This window comes from Ruditapes philippinarum, unplaced genomic scaffold, assembly GCF_026571515.1.
Source record: "Ruditapes philippinarum isolate M1 unplaced genomic scaffold, ASM2657151v2 ctg3940_1_1_1_1, whole genome shotgun sequence".
NCBI lineage: Eukaryota > Metazoa > Mollusca > Bivalvia > Venerida > Veneridae > Ruditapes > Ruditapes philippinarum.
Window position 1 is genome coordinate 1 of NW_026865429.1, and position 19,681 is coordinate 19,681.

General features: G+C 31.9%; 2 protein-coding genes across 3 annotated transcripts in view; one reads left to right on the forward strand and one right to left on the reverse strand.

Moving 5' to 3' along the window:
- Window positions 1–631: 631 nt before the first annotated feature.
- LOC132728972 (axin interactor, dorsalization-associated protein-like) lies at window positions 632–16,787 on the reverse strand. Its single transcript, XM_060714701.1, has 10 exons — window positions 16,546–16,787; window positions 14,268–14,331; window positions 13,827–13,880; window positions 13,609–13,663; window positions 10,576–10,669; window positions 7,022–7,065; window positions 5,990–6,118; window positions 4,892–5,014; window positions 3,535–3,652; window positions 632–3,048 (listed from the first exon to the last, which is right to left on the reverse strand). Exons 1-10 carry the CDS (start codon window positions 16,659–16,661, stop codon window positions 2,955–2,957), a joined length of 891 nt encoding a protein of 296 aa, XP_060570684.1. The 5' UTR covers window positions 16,662–16,787; the 3' UTR covers window positions 632–2,954.
- A 137-nt stretch (window positions 16,788–16,924) lies between these two features.
- LOC132728971 (son of sevenless homolog 1-like) overlaps window positions 16,925–19,681 on the forward strand; it is a 34,195-nt gene continuing 31,438 nt past the window's right edge. For both annotated transcript variants that reach the window (XM_060714699.1, XM_060714700.1), the window contains exon 1: window positions 16,925–17,287. In XM_060714699.1, coding sequence (XP_060570682.1) covers window positions 17,186–17,287 — 102 coding nt within the window. In that variant the 5' untranslated portion in view covers window positions 16,925–17,185. The remainder of the gene's footprint in view (window positions 17,288–19,681) is intronic.

A 19,681-nucleotide genomic window follows, 5' to 3' on the forward strand; every position in this document is an offset into this window, starting at 1 on the left:
ATTGATTTTCCTTATATGTGTATGGCAAAAACTTAAAAATCTTCTTTTGAAAAAACCCATATAGCTAGAGTTTAGATATTAAGCATGAAACACCTTCTAATCAGTGTCTACAAAGTTTGTTCAAATAAAAGCCCCAGGGTCAAAATTGGCCCTGCCCCGGGGGTCATTGATTTTCCTTTTTTGTGTATAGCAAAAACTTAAAAATCTTCTTTGAAAAAACCCAAAATAGCTAGAGTTTAGATATTTAGCATGAAACATCTTTTAGGAAATATCTACAAAGTTTGTTCAAATAAAAGCCCAGAGGTCAAAACTGGCCCTGCCCCAGGGGTGTCATTGTTTTTAACTATATGTGTATAGTAAAAACTTAAAAAATCTTCTTTTAAAAAACCCAATGAGCTAGAACTTAGATGTTTAGCATGAAACATCTTCTTATGGGTGTCTACCAAGTCTGTTCAAATAAACAAATAAAAGCCCTTGGGTAAAAATTGGCCCGGGGGGGGGGGGGGGGGCGCGCTATATACAGGTGAGCGACCTCAGGGCCATCATGGCTATACCTAAGGTAATAACACAAACAAATAATCTTAAGATGACCATATCTTGTACATTATTTGTATTCAATGAAAACACATAATGTGGTTACCATATTTTATTAATATTTTTTATACAAGTAAAGTATTACATAAATTCAAAAATTAAAAATATACAAAATTTTCTTGTAAATATTTCTATAATGATATGTATATATTTATGAATGAAGTGACTTCAGAAGTCTGATTATATGCTCTAAACAAGCTGATTAAACCTATCTGCACCATAGCCATGCCTACTTAACTTTACTCTTGACTGGGTCCTATATAACCCTATGGCTCATCATAAACTAACACACTAGGTAAATATACAAGGTTAGTATCGAGATAAACCACTACACAGTATCCAGTACCGCAAAATGTGAAAAACAAATGAGCCGCATCATGACAAAACCAACATAGTGCGTTTGCGACCGGCATGGATCCAGACCAGCCTGTGAATCCGCACAGTCTGATTAGGATCCATGCTGTTCGCTATCAGTTTCTCTACTTGTAATAGGGTTGGTAAGTGAACAGCATGGACCCTGATCAGACTGCACGGATGCGCAGGCTGGTCTGGATCCATGCTGGTCGCAAACGCACTATGTTGGTTTTTTTGTGACGCGGCACAAATTTAAGTACAGTTCAGCATGTGTCCTGCACCAACAGTAGCATAGTATTATCTCCCTTTACTAAATTACAGCAGTCAAATAATTATGCAGTATTTCTAGCATCACATAATGTAAAACATAAAACAAAAATAAATGCATAACACACACTAGCACTGAACATACCCTACCTGAGGTATTACAATAAAACTATAAACTACAAAAACACACTGTTAGTAACATTAATACATCTTGTTATAAATTGTTTAGAATTTCATACAATGGAATATCTTGCCAACAGGCATTGTCAATGTGTTAGTATTTCATCTTTTTTTTACTCGTTTTAAGATAATGATGTTAACATCTATTCATGCTGTAGCATGTTTTGGCTTATGGCATAGAATTGTAGATGCTGAGTGCCTCATAATGTTAAGTTGAGTTTTGTTAAAAAAAAGATAAACAAAATATCTTTACAATTAAATTGAAACAAGAACTCGATATCATTAAAATTTGTCAGCAATAACACAACTACCCTGGTATCTATTATGTAATCATATTAACTCTGATTACTATTTTGAGACACATAACATGACAGAAATCAACAACTATGACTTACAAATTTTGAAATTGTAAAGTAGAAAATAATTTGAGACATTATTATGAGACTTCAAATCTTTTTTAAACTTTAGTTTTTACTTACAATTAATTTCATAATTAATCAAAATAACATACCATTAAAATAAAGTAAGGCACATGCCTACATACATAACACTTATTTATAAAAGAAAGGTTATTTAATATCAAAACGAAAGTGATATATTAGAATGTACATGAAATATCTGCCTTTGAAGGTCAATTACTTTGGTCATTGTTCCCTAAAGGGCTTGTCCTTCATTCTAGCAATTTAACATACAACCAGAATTGTATTGACAAAAATGTTCAGTTCTAGGAAAGTGAAAAATAGTCCTTTTCTTTAGTAAAATCTTAACTCAATATCTGTAACAGTTTTCTTATTATTTAACAACAAATATATTTTAAACAAACCATCACTTGTATCTCATATCAATCAATATAAACAATGATAAGTTGGTTATTAGGCTTTAAATTAGCGCTGATAAATAGCTTTCTTCTACAACAACTGTCATTTCTTACATAATAAGTTACTTTTTTAATCAATAAGTTTATTACTTGAACAGTGTATAATCAACATTCTGTGAAATATCATTGCATATTACATTAGTGTTTGTATTTGTCATATTATATCAACCAGAAAATCTGACAAGAATTAAAAGTTGTGCTAATAGAATACAGTTTTAGGAAGACCCTATCATCTATGTGACCTTGAAGTTCAATTAGTTTAAAACATATCAGAAGCTTTTTCTATTCTTTGCTTTCCTTTGTTACCATATTAATACAAGACAAAGTGATGTTAAAATGACTAATCAATTACAAGCAAATTATCCTACCAACCTGAAGTAATTTTTACTTGGTACCAACTATAGGTTCAAAAAGTTTTTATAAATATATATTATTAAAACATGTCATGATGAGTTAACAATCCAATATGCTAGCAAATTGACATACATTTTCAATAACCATTTATCACAGACATAAAGGTAAAAGTCTACTACAAGACACTGTTATTTAGTACAATTTTTTTTTTACATTTTGTTAGTTGTGTTGTTATCACAAACATTCTATGTTTTTCGTTTTTTTTCCAGTATGATTTCATTCACAAACTTGTGGTTAACAAAGTTCAGTTAAAGAAAATCTAATGTTTTCATGAGTGGATGGAGAGTTTCAGATGAAGATACAATGGTTTCACTGTCAACAGTTGAAGATTCTTCCGCTTGTAATTTGCTGGCTTTTTATACCTGTAAAACCATACATGAAATATAAATGCAAAACAAAACATGATAATGAGCGACTTAAGTTTTAGTTTCACATTTTCAATAGCTTCAAATTTTAAAAACTCCATTAAATATGCTTACAGGTATAAGTTTAATTACTTTAATATTTACTAAAGAAAAATATAAATAGATTGCCATGTAAATAGAAGTGGGTTTTCATACATCTATTTCATTATATACCAGTTCTGAACATGGGACATTTTTATTCAGATTTGTTGGCAGACAACTGTGTCCAATGTTTTTCAAATTAAAAAGCTGATTGGTTGATTCATGTAGAGAAGGTGACATTTGCAGAAAAATTAGTTAGTAGTGGTGTAAAATACAAAAAACAGTTGGTAGGAGCATAACAGTGTATTTAACTGAAATACCATATCAAACTTAAGCATATTGAGACTAGAATACAGTACAAGTATGTTTTAAGCTTGAAGCATATTAAAACTAGATACATACAGTTCAAGTACTGCTGATCCTTCCTTTATTTCATCACTCTCCATAAACGCCCAGCACCTTGTACTAACACTACCTTTCTTTGGCTTGTAGTGCTTGAACTCAAAGAATATGGCATAGCCTGTAATAACCCAATAAGATTTTATTATAGCTACTCTATATAATGATACAGCTGTATAACACTGAAAACTTAGCTAAAGACTTTTAAAGGACCAACTACATAATAATTGCATCCACAATGATGTATTAAAATTACAATATTATTACTCCTGTAGCTGTTACAAAACTGTTTCTGTTTATTTTATACAAGAGGGCCATGGTGGCCCTGAGTCGCTCATCAGAAACAACTGCTTTTCAGTAAAAGATAAAAGACTACCTAAGAATGCTACAGACAGAGTTTGGTGATTATCCATCAATTATTGTAGTAGGAGATAATATTCAAAGTTTTTCTATTTTTAGCTTTAGCTGCCCCTAAAAGGGGCCAATCAAATTAATATGAGCAAACTTGATAAAAGACTACCTAAGAATGCTACAGACAAAGTTTGGTGATCATCCATCAATTATTTCAGTAGGAGATGATGTTCAAAGGTTTTTCTATTTTTAGCTTTAGCGGCCCCTAAAAGGGGCCAATCAAATTAATATGAGCAAACTTGATAAAAGACTACCTAAGAATGCTACAGACAAAATTTGGTGATCATCCATCAATTATTTCAGTAGGAGATGATGTTCAAAGGTTTTTCTATTTTTAGCTTTAGCGGCCCCTAAAAGGGGCCAATCAAATTAATATGAGCAAACTTGATAAGACTCCCAAGGATGCTACAGACAAAGTTTGGTGATCATCCATCAATTGGTTCTGTAGAAGAAGATGTCTAAAGGATTTTCTATTTTTAGCTCTAGAGACCCCTAATAGAAGGGGCCAATCAAATTAAAATGAGCAAATTTGATACAAGACTACCTAAGAATGCTACAGACAAATTTTGGTGATCATCCATCATTTAATTTAGTAGTAGATGTTTAAAGGTTTTTCTATTTTTAGCTCTGTTGACCCCTAAAAGGGGCCAATTGAAATGCATGAGCAAATTTAAGTGTGACTGTCACAAAGATGCTACAGACCAAATTTGAGGTAAATCTGCCCATTGGTTTTAGAGAAGAAGGTGATTGTTGACGCATGACGCCAGACTCCGGAGTATACTCCTTTGATACTAATAGCTCACCCTGAACCTTTGGTTCTGGTGAGCTAATAAAAAAAATCAAAGTGAATCAGTTAATTTACATTGCTCCTAAGTCCTAATATTATATCAATTGTCAGCTCTTGCATATTAAACAAGTAATTGATATACATGTATAAAGCATTGTTTACCTGGAGGAAGACTGTCAATGGTTTTTTGGATATGAACATCAATGTTGAACACAACATAGGTATCTTCTTTACAATTGGCCACCGGTGTATCTTGGCGAGTAGTCAGATCAGCACCAAGATTATCTGAAAACATCCACAATCTTGTTGCAACAGTTTCAATTTAATCAAGAAGTAAAAAAGAATACTAATCTTATAAGGTTACATTTCTCCATTTAATGTGGTAAATTATATTATTTTCTAATTGATAGTTCTGCAACTTTGTTGTGCATTAACATCTGCAGAAGCATGGGGACGCATCCCCAACATGCACGGCTAAAAAAAGGTCCAGCAAGCCCAAGAAATGCTTTTATTTTCATTTCTCAAAACCTTTTTATATTAAACTGTTTTTTTACATTGCATCCTGAGTCATGCATATTAAAAAGCAGATAATTCATGTTTTCTTCTCCATTAAAGTATACCTGCCAGGACAGTTTTTATGATAGAATAAGTTACAGATGTGTATAGAATGTAAACATAGAAAAATATGTATCTCAAGGTCTTGGGTGTATCATTCACTGAAACCCGGATGTGGCCTTTACATAGATAGAAGATGTAGTACAACTTAACAAACAAAATATTCATTAGAATAATGATGTAATAAAACCACATGCCTCTCTTCACAATCTAGAATATGCTTGATTTTAGAATATAATTATCCTCTAACATTCTTTTAGTAACACAGGTAAAGGTGTCACTTTGAACTTCCTTACCTTGCTGGAATTAAAAGTAATTAGCCTTTGCCGCCAGAATTGACAAAACTATAGTTGTTAACTTTAAATTCTCATCAAGATAATATTTATAATTGTCAGTTCCAAAGATGGAAGCTGGACAAAACAAACTAAGAAATTTAGCAGGTGGGTTAATAATTCTTGTTTGCTTGTGTAATCATTCAATAGATGCACTGATGCACCCTGTCAACAGTATACTACATCAGAATGACCAAACCTAGAATAATGCTTAAAACAGTGTTTAGTGTGTGGCAGACACTCATAACCACCAGGCTACAAGCCCTGCATTTTACTTCTACAGCAGAAAATGGTAACAGAAAACATAACAAACCTTTAACATAAACAGACATGTAAGGATCAATGTATTGTTTGGCATCCTTCAACCCAATCTTGAGTATTCGTATTGACAACACTGGTTTCCCACTGAATGATATTGGCTCAGGAAGTAAACTTCCTCTCTCTGAAAATATAAGTGATTTTGACAGGAACATGAAAACTTTGATTATTAACAAAAACAAATTCTCTCCAAAATAAATTAAATTATTAGTTATTTTCAAAATATTTACAGAGGAATCAAATATTACCGGTAGTTAAAAACAGAACTAATTTCACATTTTTATGGGGGAAAATGGCTACTTTTTCCCTGTGTCACTTCACAAGACAAATGAAAACAGATTTATGAATCGTCCACATAAGAAAAGAAAGGAATGACTTGGTTTATTATTTACAATTGTATAATAACTCTACATAACACTTTGATTACAAAAACATCATACTTTTTATATACAATAACAAAACCAAAATGATATACAATAATTACATCCTTGGTCAAAACAGAATACCTTGGTAGTTGGTAAGCATGACATAACATAAAAATATCAAAACACAAATACATGTGTATTGTCTAACAGTTAAAATAAATAAAATTAAATGGCAGCACTTGCTTCACATGAAAATTTCAAACTTACATCACAGAAAATATTTGGACATTTTGTTATAATTCTGTACTCCTGGATGAAATCTAATACAATTATTTTTTTAGTTTTTAATCTTTTCCTGGCCATATAAATTTAAATACTAAGCAATTAGCCATGAACTTATTCAACATGTATTAATAGTAAGTTAATTGTCATTCAAGTTATTGATCAAGCTAGAGCTCATCTGTCTTCATGGTGAACAACGTAAGATTTCATAAATGTGTTTAAAGTTTTAAAAAGAATTAATCAGTACAATTATTTCAAATCATTACATACATGGTGGACATTATAAACAAAATTGTGCAACAACCAAAATTAAAGTGATAAAAAAGCAAGTTACAATCTAAGAGCTAAATGGTTCAGAAAAAGACCGAGTGTATATTTACCCCTCAATGGCTGTCTTTCCTCTTCATTATCAAGATCAGGTAACCTTGAACACAGAGACTTTACATCTAAACAACATTACATAAAAAAACCCACAACATATCTACATGCAACTAGCTCAAATGTCCAGGAAAAAAGGTAGCTAATGGTTCTTAGAAAGAAAGGATTCAAGAATCTAAGAAAAAACCCTTCTAATTCAAGTAATGTAGGTGTCCCAACTTCCTATCATGAAAGGTAAAGCTGAACACAAGCTAAGTTTTCGCTGCAAAGACTCATTGTAGAACAAAAGAAAAATAATTGTTTTGATGATAAAATTATCACTGAAAGCTCACAAGTGGAGTAGATGATAGGCCTATTATTTTTTTATTTCAGAATTGTTTTTAGAAATAAATATACCTGTCATAAATTAATAGATAAAAAAATATTGTTGAATACATTATAAAATCATGTCCTAATTGCCATAAATAGGAAAATCCTGTTCTTTGGTCATAATTGCTTCAACACATCTTTTTTTTAAATAAATCATACATAAACCTTTGTTTAAGGTAGAAAATATGTTTATTTACCTTGTAAATATATTAAGGACGTTTCGGGAGTTTTCATAAAGACATAATTATAGGCAAAATTAAAACTGTTCAATAGAATTTCTTTAAACTTTGCATGTTGTTAGAATATGATAACAGAAACATTTTAAGCGAAAAAAATTGGGTTCACCGTTCTTGTTTTTGAGTTATCTGCCCCTGAATCAGAATTTTCTACTTATTTGAGGTCATTTCAAGGGCAGAGAACTTATACATACTTAAACGAATTCTTGATTTTACTTCTGGATTATTTTTTTCTTTTTATTGTTGAGTACAATACATAATAACATGCAATTCCTTATATCGTTTCCGTTATTTTTTTTCAATGAAAATAAAGGTACTTTAAATTCTTAAAAAATAGGGCATTTTTTAAGAAACTAGAAATGTGTCCATAGGACACGGGTGCCCCAACACTCCACCGATTTGTCAATCTTATGTCTCTAGGTCAAATATTTTTTTAGTTTCGTGCGACACAAGTTGAAAATTGATAATTTTTACTAAGTCAAGGGCAATAACTCAAAAAATACTAAATATATTCACACGAAAATACCCAGGTGCACAACTAAACATGCTGAGCAACTTTCCTGTAAGGTTTCATGACTCTAGGTCAAATGCTTTTTTAGTTACGTGCGACACAAGGTGAAAATTGGAAATTTATACTAATTCAAGGGCAATAATTCTAAAAATACTAAATATATCCACAAAAAATACCCAGGTGCACAACTACACATGATGAGCAACATTCCTGTAAAGTTTCATTACATAAGATCAAATAGTTTTTGAGTTACATGCGACACAAGTTGAAAATTGCAAATGTTTACTAAGTCAAGGGCAATAACTCTAAAAATACTAATAATATCAACACGAAAATACCCAGGTGCACAACTTCACATGCTGAGCAACATTTTTGTAAGGTTTCATGACTCTAGGTCAAATACTTTTTGAGTTACGTGCGACACAAGTTGAAAATTGGAAATTTTTAATAATTCAAGGGCAATTATTCTAAAAATACTAAATATATTCACAGAAAAATACCCAGTTGCACAACTACACATGCTAATCAACATTCCTGTAAAGTTTCATGACTCTAGGTCAAATACTTCTTTAGTTACGTGCGACACAAGTTGAAAATTGGAAATTTTTACTAATTCAAGGGCAATGACTCTAAAAATACTACATATATCCACACAAAAATACCCAGCAGACATTTTCACAAAAAATCTTATGATTTATCTTAAGTTTTTGACTTACGATAATCGTAAGTTAAATCTTAAGTCATTTTCACAAAGCCACTCGTAAGTTAAAATTTTATCTGAAGATAAAAAATTCACTTACGATAAATCTTACGATAAAAACATCCATAGCAACATTCATTTGATATTGATGTGCATGCTCTATATTGAATTCCGGTTTTAAAATCAAGTAATAAAGAGCTTGAAATATCTACTGAACACAATCAAATTTCAATAAGAACAAAAAAATGATTCAAACTGATATAATTCTATATCTTGATTGAAGATAATTATAAATATCTAAAAGGTCTACTTTGTTATTAATAAATAAAAGGTACCACTAGTACATGTTGGCAATGAAATCGAACTCACCAAATGTACAAATTATTAGTTTTCAATAATACTACAATATAGTTCACATTTAAACTATTCATAACCCTCTCCATCGTGACGTCATCAAGTCATGACGTCACAAATGTTTATATTTAAAAATAATTAAACCTCAATTTGTGTAATTTATAGCATACTGTTTGCTTAATATATATTTGTCCTCCAAGTTTTTGTTTGTTTTTATTGAGTTTAGGTAAGAGATACGTGATATTTTACCCTTAAGAGAGAAAAAATTACACTTACGAGCGGGGAAGACCTATCGTAAAGTTACGACAGATTTTGCACTTAAGATTTTCTTAAGATTTTTTGTGAAAAGGAGATTTATCATAAGATTTCTCTTACGATAAAAAATTGTCGTAAGATTTTTTGTGAAAATGTCTGCAGGTACACAACTACACATGCCTAGCAACATTCCTGTAAAGTTTCATTACATTAGGTCAAATATTTTTTGAGTTACATGCGACACAAGTTGAAAATTGCAAATTTTTACTAAGTCAAGGGCAATAACTCTAAAAATACTAAAAATATCCACATGAAAATACCCAGGTGCACAACTAAACATGCTGAGCAACATTTTTGTAAGGTTTCATGACTCCAGGTCAAATACTTTTTGAGCTACGTGCGACACAAGTTGAAAATTGGAAATTTTTACTAATTCAAGAGCAATAACTCTAAATATACTAAAAATATCCACACGAAAATACCAAGGTGCACAACTTCACATGCTGATCAACATTCCTGTAAGGTTTGATGACTCTAGGTCGATTACTTTTTGAGCTATGTGCAACACAGAAGGAGAACGGATGGACAGACGGACAAGGGTAAATCTAAATGCACCCCCCCCCCCCCCATAGTGGGGGCACAAAAATGCACAGGTAAAATGAAAATGTGGAAAGAAAACTACCCACTCTAAATTTGTTCTTGAAATTTTGCATATCGACAAATAGGAAGGTAAGCTTCATGAAAATAAGAAAAAAAATTATCTGCCCTTGAATTTAACGAAAAACTTGAATTCAAGGGCAGGTAATTCGAAAATGAGAACAATGACCCCAATTTTTTTCTCTCTTAAAATGTTTCTGTTATCATATTCTAAAAACATGCCAAGTTTAAAGAAATTCTATTGAACAGTTTTTATTTTGCCTATATGTCTATATGATAACTCCCAAAAACGTCCTTAAGACCATCAACTCCTTGAAAAATGTTATACTGGTAAATGAGAATCACAATAGAAACAATGAAACAAAATATCAAAGGAAAATTACTGACTACAATTCTAAGAAAGTGAACCCGCTTAGTACAAGGATAAAACAACAAAAATGAAAAATTAGTGAAATGTGTGGCTATAATACTTACTGATTATCTGGATGTTTATTTTGAGATTCTATTTGTGCAGCAAGAACATCTACAGGAAAATCTTTAGACCTTTGCTTAAATAAATTCTTCAGTGCTGAAACAAATGTATGAAGCACAGTATTCTTATTCATTCAAAATGCAAAAAGATAATTACATGAATAAATAACTCAAAATAACAAGAGGGCCATGATGGCCCTGGGGTCGCTCACCTGAACATAGGCCCCCAGGGCCGGGCCAGTTTAAACCAAAGGGCTTTTATTTGAACAAACTTGGAAGACACCCATTAAAAGATATTTCATGATGTTAATGTTTTACTATACACAAATAATGAATAACAATGACTTTTGCCCCCTCCCTCCTCTCCCTGGCAGGGCCAATTTTGACCCAAGGGCTTTTATTTGAACAAACTTGGTAAACATCCATTAGAACATGTTTCATGCTAAATATCTTAGCTCTAGCTCTTTTGGTTCTTTAATAGAAGATTTTTAACTTTTTACTCTATGTCTATAGGGAAAATCAATAACCCCTGGGACAGGGCCAATTTTGACCCCAGGGCTTTTATTTGAACAAATTTGGTAGACACCCATTAGAATATGTTTCATGCTAAATATCTTAGCTCTAGCTCTTTAAAAGAATTTTTTTAAGTTTTTACTATATGCATATAGGGAAAATCAATGACCCCCTGGGGCGGGGCCAATTTTGACCCCAGGGCTTTTATTTGAACAATCTTGGTAGACACTCATTAGAAGATGTTTCATGCTTAATATCTTAGGTCTAGCTCTTTGGGTTCTTTAAAAGAAGATTTTTTTAAGTTTTTACTATATGCATATAGGGAAAATCAATGACCCCCTGGGGCGGGGCCAATTTTGACCCCAGGGCTTTGATTTGAACAATCTTGGTAGACACCGATTAGAAAATGTTTCATGCTAAATATCTTAGTTCTAGCTCTTTGGGTTCTTTAAAAGAAATTTTTTTAAGTTTTTAGTATATGCATATAGGGAAAATCAATGACCCCCAGGGGCGGGGCCAATTTTGACCCCAGGGCTTTTATTTGAACAAACTTGGTAGACATCCATTAAAACATGTTTCATGCCAAATATCTAAGCTCTAGCTCTTTCGGTTTTTTAGAAGAACATTTTTTAAGTTTTTACTATATGCATATAGGGAAAATCAATGACCCCCTGGGACGGGGCCAATTTTGACCCCAGGGCTTTTATTTGAATAATCTTGGTATACACTCATTAGAAGATGTTTCATGCTTAATATCTTAGCTCTAGCTCTTTGGGTTCTTTAAAAGAAGATTTTTTTAAGTTTTTACTATATGTATATAGGGAAAATCAATGACCCCCTGGGGCGGGGCCAATTTTGACCCGAGGGATTTTATTTGAACAATCTTGGTAGACACTCACTAGAAGATGTTTCATGCCGAATATCTAAGCTCTAGCTCTTTGGGTTTTCTAGAAGAAGATGTTTAAAGTTTTTTCTTTTGGTTGCCATGGCAACCAGAGTTCTGCATGGAATGGAATTCTTTGAACAACTTTGTTAAGGCTTCACACAAGGAACATCCCTGTGAAGTTTCATTATGATCTGCCTTATGGTTTCAGAGGAGATGTCGTTTGAAAAGTGTGAACGGACGACGGATGACGGACGACGTACAACGGACGACGGACGAAGAGTGATCCTAATAGCTCACCCTGAGCATATGCTCAGGTGAGCTAAAAATGAGCCAGACAAAAATCATTTAAATTATTTATCAAGTAGTAGAAATTGTTTGTTATTTTTTACGGCTGTGCATGATAAAGATAAGAAAAATGCATCTGTGTTTACAAGATACTGTTGTCACTGTTTTCTTGTTAATGTTAATACAGCACTAACCAAAAATGTGTGATGTGGTTATATAATCAATGTACCCAGTAAATACCAAGTAGTTATGGAAGTTCCTAATCAAAAGATGATGTAAAAGTTAATAAAATTCCTCCCAATTACTATGAAAACTGAATCCAGTTCTAATACAAGGTATGATCAAAAAGTTCCCAGCCTGATATACTTCTAGCCACTACACTAACATTTACGTACAATACGTCGATAACGATATCTTATTGAAGATTACTGACCGAATTATATGCAGTTTTTCGCAGATTAAGTAACATAAAACACACTTTGATCAGTAGAGGGGTCTGTCATTTAGACCAAATGGAGAAAATTGAAATCACAGCCATCATTTAAGTACCTCTGTAAGAAAGGGATGTCCCCTAAGGATATTCATGAAGACTTCATGGATTCACTTGGGAAGGGGTCCCCTTCCTATAGCACTGAAGCAATGAAGGTGACATGGAGGTGGTCAATGAGTTCTTTGAGGACCAAAATAGAGATTTCTATTTTGAAGGGTTAAACAAGTTGGAGCACAGGTGGGCAAAGTGCATTGATGTAGAGGGCGATTATATTGAAAAGTAAGACCGGTTCTCTGACTACCGGAAGTACATCGGGCCAAGAACATTTTTAATCAATCCCCGTACATGTTAAATTTTTCAAAAGTACAATAACTTTACATTAATTTTTACAATTAATCATGATTTATTATGAATGACAAAATAATTATCTATAATCTATACTTTAAAATATGTTTGCAGTAAAGTGGAACACATTTAAACTGAATGATATTTACAAACTTTATTGATATATAATGCAATAGTATTCAAATAGGGTGATTTCATTATTATGTGTTATATGTTTGTAATAAATGTAGACTTATACTTTATTAAATACTTATCAATATCAAATGCTATGTTTGCCTTATCAAATGAGTCTGCAGGTCTGTTAATTAAAGTGTAAAGAAAATGAAATGAAAATCAATGTTTTATCATAATGTTTCCTTAAATTATCAATATTGTACAGAAAGAGTTGTTGGTAGGACAGCATGCTCAACTATTCTCAGTGATTGATAGTAAAGTAAGAGCCTAAATAGAATAGAATTTCTAAGTTCAAAAAAGGCCATAAAAGCTAAAAATATGTGAAATAATGTATATTTCTCACTTGCTTCTATTTTCTTCAAATCATCAAGAGATATTCCTTCAGCGGAATCTGGGTTCTGGAAATAAACAATATCATATTTCTTTGTATAATACTCATTATGTTTCACTTTTTTTTAATATCCAAAGCTTTATATAATTTACATTTGCTTTAAGAATATCAATGATATTGACAGTTATTTTTCAATCTTAAATACTTTATTGTTCTTAAATCTTAAGTACCTGTAGAGCTTTGCATCTGAGTTCAAGACATAGAGCTATCTTTCCTAGGATCCTCTGGAAAAAAAGTGATATGTTTATTCATTTGTATGCTGACAAATAATAGACTAGTGCAATAAAAACTCAAAACGGATTTCCAACATTGCTGAATTTTAAAGTCACAGCTAAGGCAGACAAGTGGGAAAAATAATATACTGAAGTTCTAAATATTACATAACCTTATCTTAAGGTTCAGATAAAAATATTTTGTACTTGTTTTAAGGCTATATCATGCTATAATTCTCATGTTTTTTACTTAAGGTAAATAACAACATGATAATAAAACATAAATTTATCTGCAAACAATACACAACTTCACTAAGAACTGAAATGATCAGGCATAACTAATAAAGACTTATCTTTCCTATACTACAATGTTCTCCAAGATATTGCAGCAAAATTTACCTTTTGCTCGTCTGTAAATGTGCTACTATCAGGAGATGAAAATTTCTGCAACTGCTTAGACAACCTAAAATGAGATACATTTTTTTTCTTATTTAAAATCAATATCATTTTTTTTAAATACAAGTAGCAAAAAAAGTTTTCCTAATTAATTTTAATATGAAAGTAAAAGTAGGTTTTTTACACTGTAACACATATTATATATTGAAGTAGTAAAATACAGATGTCTCTGCATTAAAAACTAATGAAAGTATAATATTATAATTATATATCATAATAATGATTGAATTTTATCAAGCTAAACAAACTTTAGACTTCTGGGTATTTCTTTTATGACAGACCAACCTTACTTAAGTAGCCAGTCAAAGGAAACTGCTCAAGCAAGGTGATCACTGACTCCATTTAGAATATGTGGTCCAATTACACACTTGTTAATCAAAACTGTTCATGTTTTGTAAACATATTTATTTGTATAAACTTTTTAAAATGATGAAGCATAAAAACATGTAATTTCTAAAATCACACTGTGTATGAGCATTTAAAAAGATCAAGTACAAAATATTTCTAACTAATTAACTGCTTCTTATACATCTAAAGGTTATTTTCAATGTCTTTCTAATGAACTTTAATTTGACAGACCCTGGTGTATCACTAACTGCCAAATAGTGAAGACCACTTCAAGTGTATTAACCAATTCAAATCACTGATAAAAAGTGACATTATGTTCAGATACACATGCAAATTACATTTTTAAAGAAGCTAAGGCATTATTTTCAAAGAGGTAAGAATAGTTTAAAACTTTCTGTTGACAACAGAAATTATTACCATAAGTGGCTTCAGTATAAAGTTCTTTGATATTTTATCATTATATAAAACAATATATTCTTATTAATTAAAGAAATATAATTGTATCTGAAAGCCAATTATAATCACTACAAAGATGTAAAAAAATAAACAATTTAAAAGGAATGCTCTGATTGCGTAATACATTGACTACATATAATTATAAACCTTTTGAAACAGAAAGATATCAAATATACATCATTATCTATAGTACAGCTGTGGGACCCTGTCATCCTCTATACCAACATAATCTGAACATGTGTTAATTTGCATATAACATACATGTGGCAAATGAAATGGGCCAAATCTGGATTTTCAGCTGGATTTTGAGGCTCAAAACTGGATTTTTTTATCGACTCGAATTTCAGTGCGTGTTTGGCACATTTGGTTCAAAGAATCTATATTACCCTCTAAATCATTAAATGATAATACTTTTTATGATTTTTTTGTTGATCAATATTAATTTATTTCACCAAAAAAATAAATAAATAGATAAATAAATAAGTGTAGTCATACTGGCTTTTTCTAAAACAGTCACACTTTCACATTTCATTATTTTCAGTTTGAAGAATTATAATGTCTTTTCAGTCATTCAATAATTAAACACAAGCTATTTGAAAACGTGCAACAACTATTCATAAACATAAGACTATGACAGTTAAATAACGTAACATAAGTAAAAGACTCAAAATAAATGCAAGAATCGTTCTGTTATTAAATCCACATTTTTGCCTCGATGATTGCGTAATTCCTAAACAAAACAAAAAATTACCCACTCACTAAAAATAGGTTAATTAGACATCTCAAACAGGTTTTGAATGATCCACTTTAAATGATTCTGCTCCCCTTTTATCTTTATCAGTGCGGCACTAATCAAAGAAAATCAAAGGTTGAGCCGAATTCATACATGTAAATTTACAGGGTAGTTTTGATGACGTAGCGTGTAATACCTTCTGCCAAATTACAAAAGAGGTCAATTGACTGACACACGACACGTGATAAGTTAATGTGAGACTCAACATTTAATCCGCTATAATTTAGGATATGGACAGATAACAATCAATGCCCGGAGCCACGGTTTACATTTTAGATACAGGTGCCGTGTTTGATTTTTTTTATATTGATTTTTTTTTAAATATCGGGAATTCAAGCTGTAATATCGGGAATCGGGATCAGTGTTGAAATATCGGGATTTTTTTAAATCCCGCCGGGATGTCACATGTATGAATTATAAAGCACCACCCATGAACATGGCAGATAAAACTATCGTTCCTTTTCAAAGCAATGTTTTTTTTTGGTTACCAGTGGACCTTCATCAAGATTTTGCTAAAATGAGTTTAATTGGTAAAAAAGATCGTTTTTGTAGTATTCTATGTATATCTAACTCAATGGAATAAATCCATTAGCTACAAATTTATAGTTCATGTGATTAAAAAACCTCTTGTAATCATCTATGGCTTCAACTGGTTGGCCCCATAAATCATAATCGGTTCCAGTTTTGAATGCTTTATGCCAGGCTGAGACAACTTTTTCCTCATCTTCAATGTCATTCATTTCAATGACACATCAGACACTTCAAAAATACTACAATTGCATTTGTATTCTTATTGTTTACACATTTACAATTAATCTGACAGGTTCTATCGTAAACTGTCTGTTAATTACAATGTCGTAAAATAAATATACTTCTTCCTGATGTTGTGTAATATAACAGAAGCAATGCGATTTCGAATAAATGTAGATATTTGTCGATATAAGAAAAAAATATTTTTTTCGCATTTATAATTTTACGACTAATTACTACGCATGCGCAAGTATTAGATCCTAGTTTCGGTTAAGGATTATGCGGAAGAAACTGATTTGTAAACACATAATACGCAAATCCTACGATAACATTCGCACAATGATTAAGTTACTATCAAGGAGAAATAATAAACGATGCATTTCAAATGATTATCATGCTGTTATATGTTTATACTTTCTCTGGGAGGGAGAATGAATTGAAGCACTGAATCCTCCTCCCAAGATGGGGGTTTTCCTCCAATTTTTCATAATTGTACACAGTTAAACAATCAGTTATGTTTGCAACAAGTACAAGCAGTGATACTAATACTTATGATTTTTTCTCGGATGAGAATGCTCCAAAATGGAAAGGCATCTTTATGACAGCTCTGAATTTGGTAAGTGATCTGGTCAGCTGATTGACTAAAACAAAACAAACTGTGGATAATCCTATATTTCATAGCAGTCAGAAGATATGTCTTTTTCTTAACACTTTTTAACATTTTTAAATTAGTACATGTACTACTGAATGAAATGTTTCAAACATAATTATGATAATTTGTTTGTAAATTTAGTCTGAATTTTACGCTTGAACTGTGTATGATTTTAAGTCAGATATATCTTGTTGGTTTCGCAATTGTTGGTTCTTTATAATTTTACTTTTTTCCAGTTAACTGAATTGATTACACTTGCAATATACTGTTTTAAGAAAGCAGCTATGCTCTTTTTATTGTAATTTGTCTTGTCTGACTTAATTTTATCTTTACATGTTTGTAATCTACAATTTCATTATATGTATGATCAGTACCAAGTCTAGTTGTACATATTGTTGGCATTTTCTGGTTCAGTAATTTTTGTGAGAGTTATCAATAATTATGGCATTTAATAATTTTCATTTTTAAAGCTTGTCTCACCTACTCCTCTTATACCACTACTGCAATTTTAATGAATCTTTACAGGGATGACCATAGCTCAAGTACTTGCCTTTTATCACAAGGGTTTTCTGCTTGAATTTTAGGTGAGTTATGGCCCTTGAATATAAAAAGGTGTTAATACACAGGGCATTTTTTTGTCAAAATTGTGAAGGGGCCTGGGCCTGTTCATTTTGTGAAAAAAAGCGCGATATATATGTCATAAAATTGTGAGAAAAAAATTGACATATTACTTTTTGAAACCGGAAACAGTTGATTATAATTTTTGACCTGTGTAAAATCTGCTTCAAGTTAACATGCGCAAAAAAAAATTAACTTGATAAAACTACTTCTGTGTAATTGCAATTGGCATAATGATAAATCAAGTTTTACAGGAAGGTAAACAATGTATTTCGAAAGACAAAGGGGGCGTCCGTGGCCGAGTGGTTAAGGTCGTTGACTTCAAACCACTTGCCCCTCACCGCTGTGGGTTCGAATCCCGACAGGGACTTTGGATTCTTTCATGTGAGGAAGCTATCCAGCTAGCTTACGGAATGTCGGTGGTTCTACTCAGGTGCCCGTTCGTGCCTGAAAAAATGCACGGAAGGGCACCTGAGGTCTTCCTCCACCAGTAAAGCTGGAACGTTGCGATATGACCTATACTGTGTCGATGTGACGTAAAACCCAAAAACAAACGAAGACAAAGTCCCATTATTTTGTGTAATCTCTTTTGAAATTGTGAATTTTTTTCTGCCACTTGGTGAAAAAAAGTGCAATTTTGAATTGTGAAGGGGCCCCTGTTATAGAAGGAAAAAGCCCTGATACAGTTTGTCTGGACTACTCCTCCTATACCACTAATGCACTTTCAATGAAATTTACAGGAATGATTTGTAGCTCGAGTACGTGCGCATACTACACGGTTTTTGCTTGAATGATTTTTTGGAGAGTTATTGCCCTTGAATAAAAAAGGTGTTGGTTTTTTTAGTTGCCAGCTACACAGACACCTGTCTTGACTACTCCTCAGAAACTACTGGTGCTATTACAGGAATGATCAATACCAAGTCTAGTTGTGCATATCATGGAATTTTCTTGTTAAATGATTTTGTTCTCTCCATAATATGCAACTTATGCAATTTCATTGAAACTTTACAGGATTGCTTGGTAGCTCAAGTTATTGCGCTTATTACACAGGTTTTATGGTTGAATGATTTTTGGATGAGTTATGGCCCTCAAATGAAAAATGTGTCTTGCCCTGTTAATGATTTTAGTGTCTCCATCTACAAAGCAGCTGCAACATGCAATTGGCTATCATGAGGTGACATGTGATAACTGATTGCTCTTGTTTTAAATTATTGAATTTAGAAATTTAAAGGGAAAGACAAGGTTAGAATAAAAACTTTATTTCAGAAAAAGAATACTATAAATAATAAATCTGCAAATTTTCTGCCGCCAAATAATAACATTAAACGAATGATAACAAAATTTAAATCGCTAAATCACCGATTTCTACAAATCAGTAGGCGCGGCCATGTTTGTGTATTGGCCGTATAAAAACAGGTGCGCGTGATGTCATTTCCCCACATCTTTAGATTTATGATCAATCTAGTTGAATCGTAGCGAAATATTAATATAATAAAGTATTGACCAGACAATTTAATTTTATACAGGAGGTGTAGAGATTTTTTTATGGTTCAAAATACGAAACAATATCCACAAATAAAAATAAAAATAATAAAAAATAAAGAAACAAATAAAAAATCAACGTCTACCGGTCGCACCACTTCAGGCCAGTGATGCCCGTTACTCCAAACAATGCTATGTTCATTAAAGTCTCATCTTAATGTAATTAAACAATATTTCACAGATTCAATAAATACACAT

Excerpts from the sequence above, each read along its gene's own strand:
- LOC132728972 (XM_060714701.1), bottom strand. The coding sequence starts at position 16,661 with ATGAATGACATTGAAGATGAGGAAAAAGTTGTCTCAGCCTGGCATAAA. Across the intron at positions 13,881-14,267 it reads CATTTACAGACGAGCAAAAG|AGGATCCTAGGAAAGATAGC; the intron begins GTAAATTTTGCT and ends CTTTTTTTCCAG. Across the intron at positions 10,670-13,608 it reads TTTGAAGAAAATAGAAGCAA|CACTGAAGAATTTATTTAAG; the intron begins GTGAGAAATATA and ends CATTTGTTTCAG.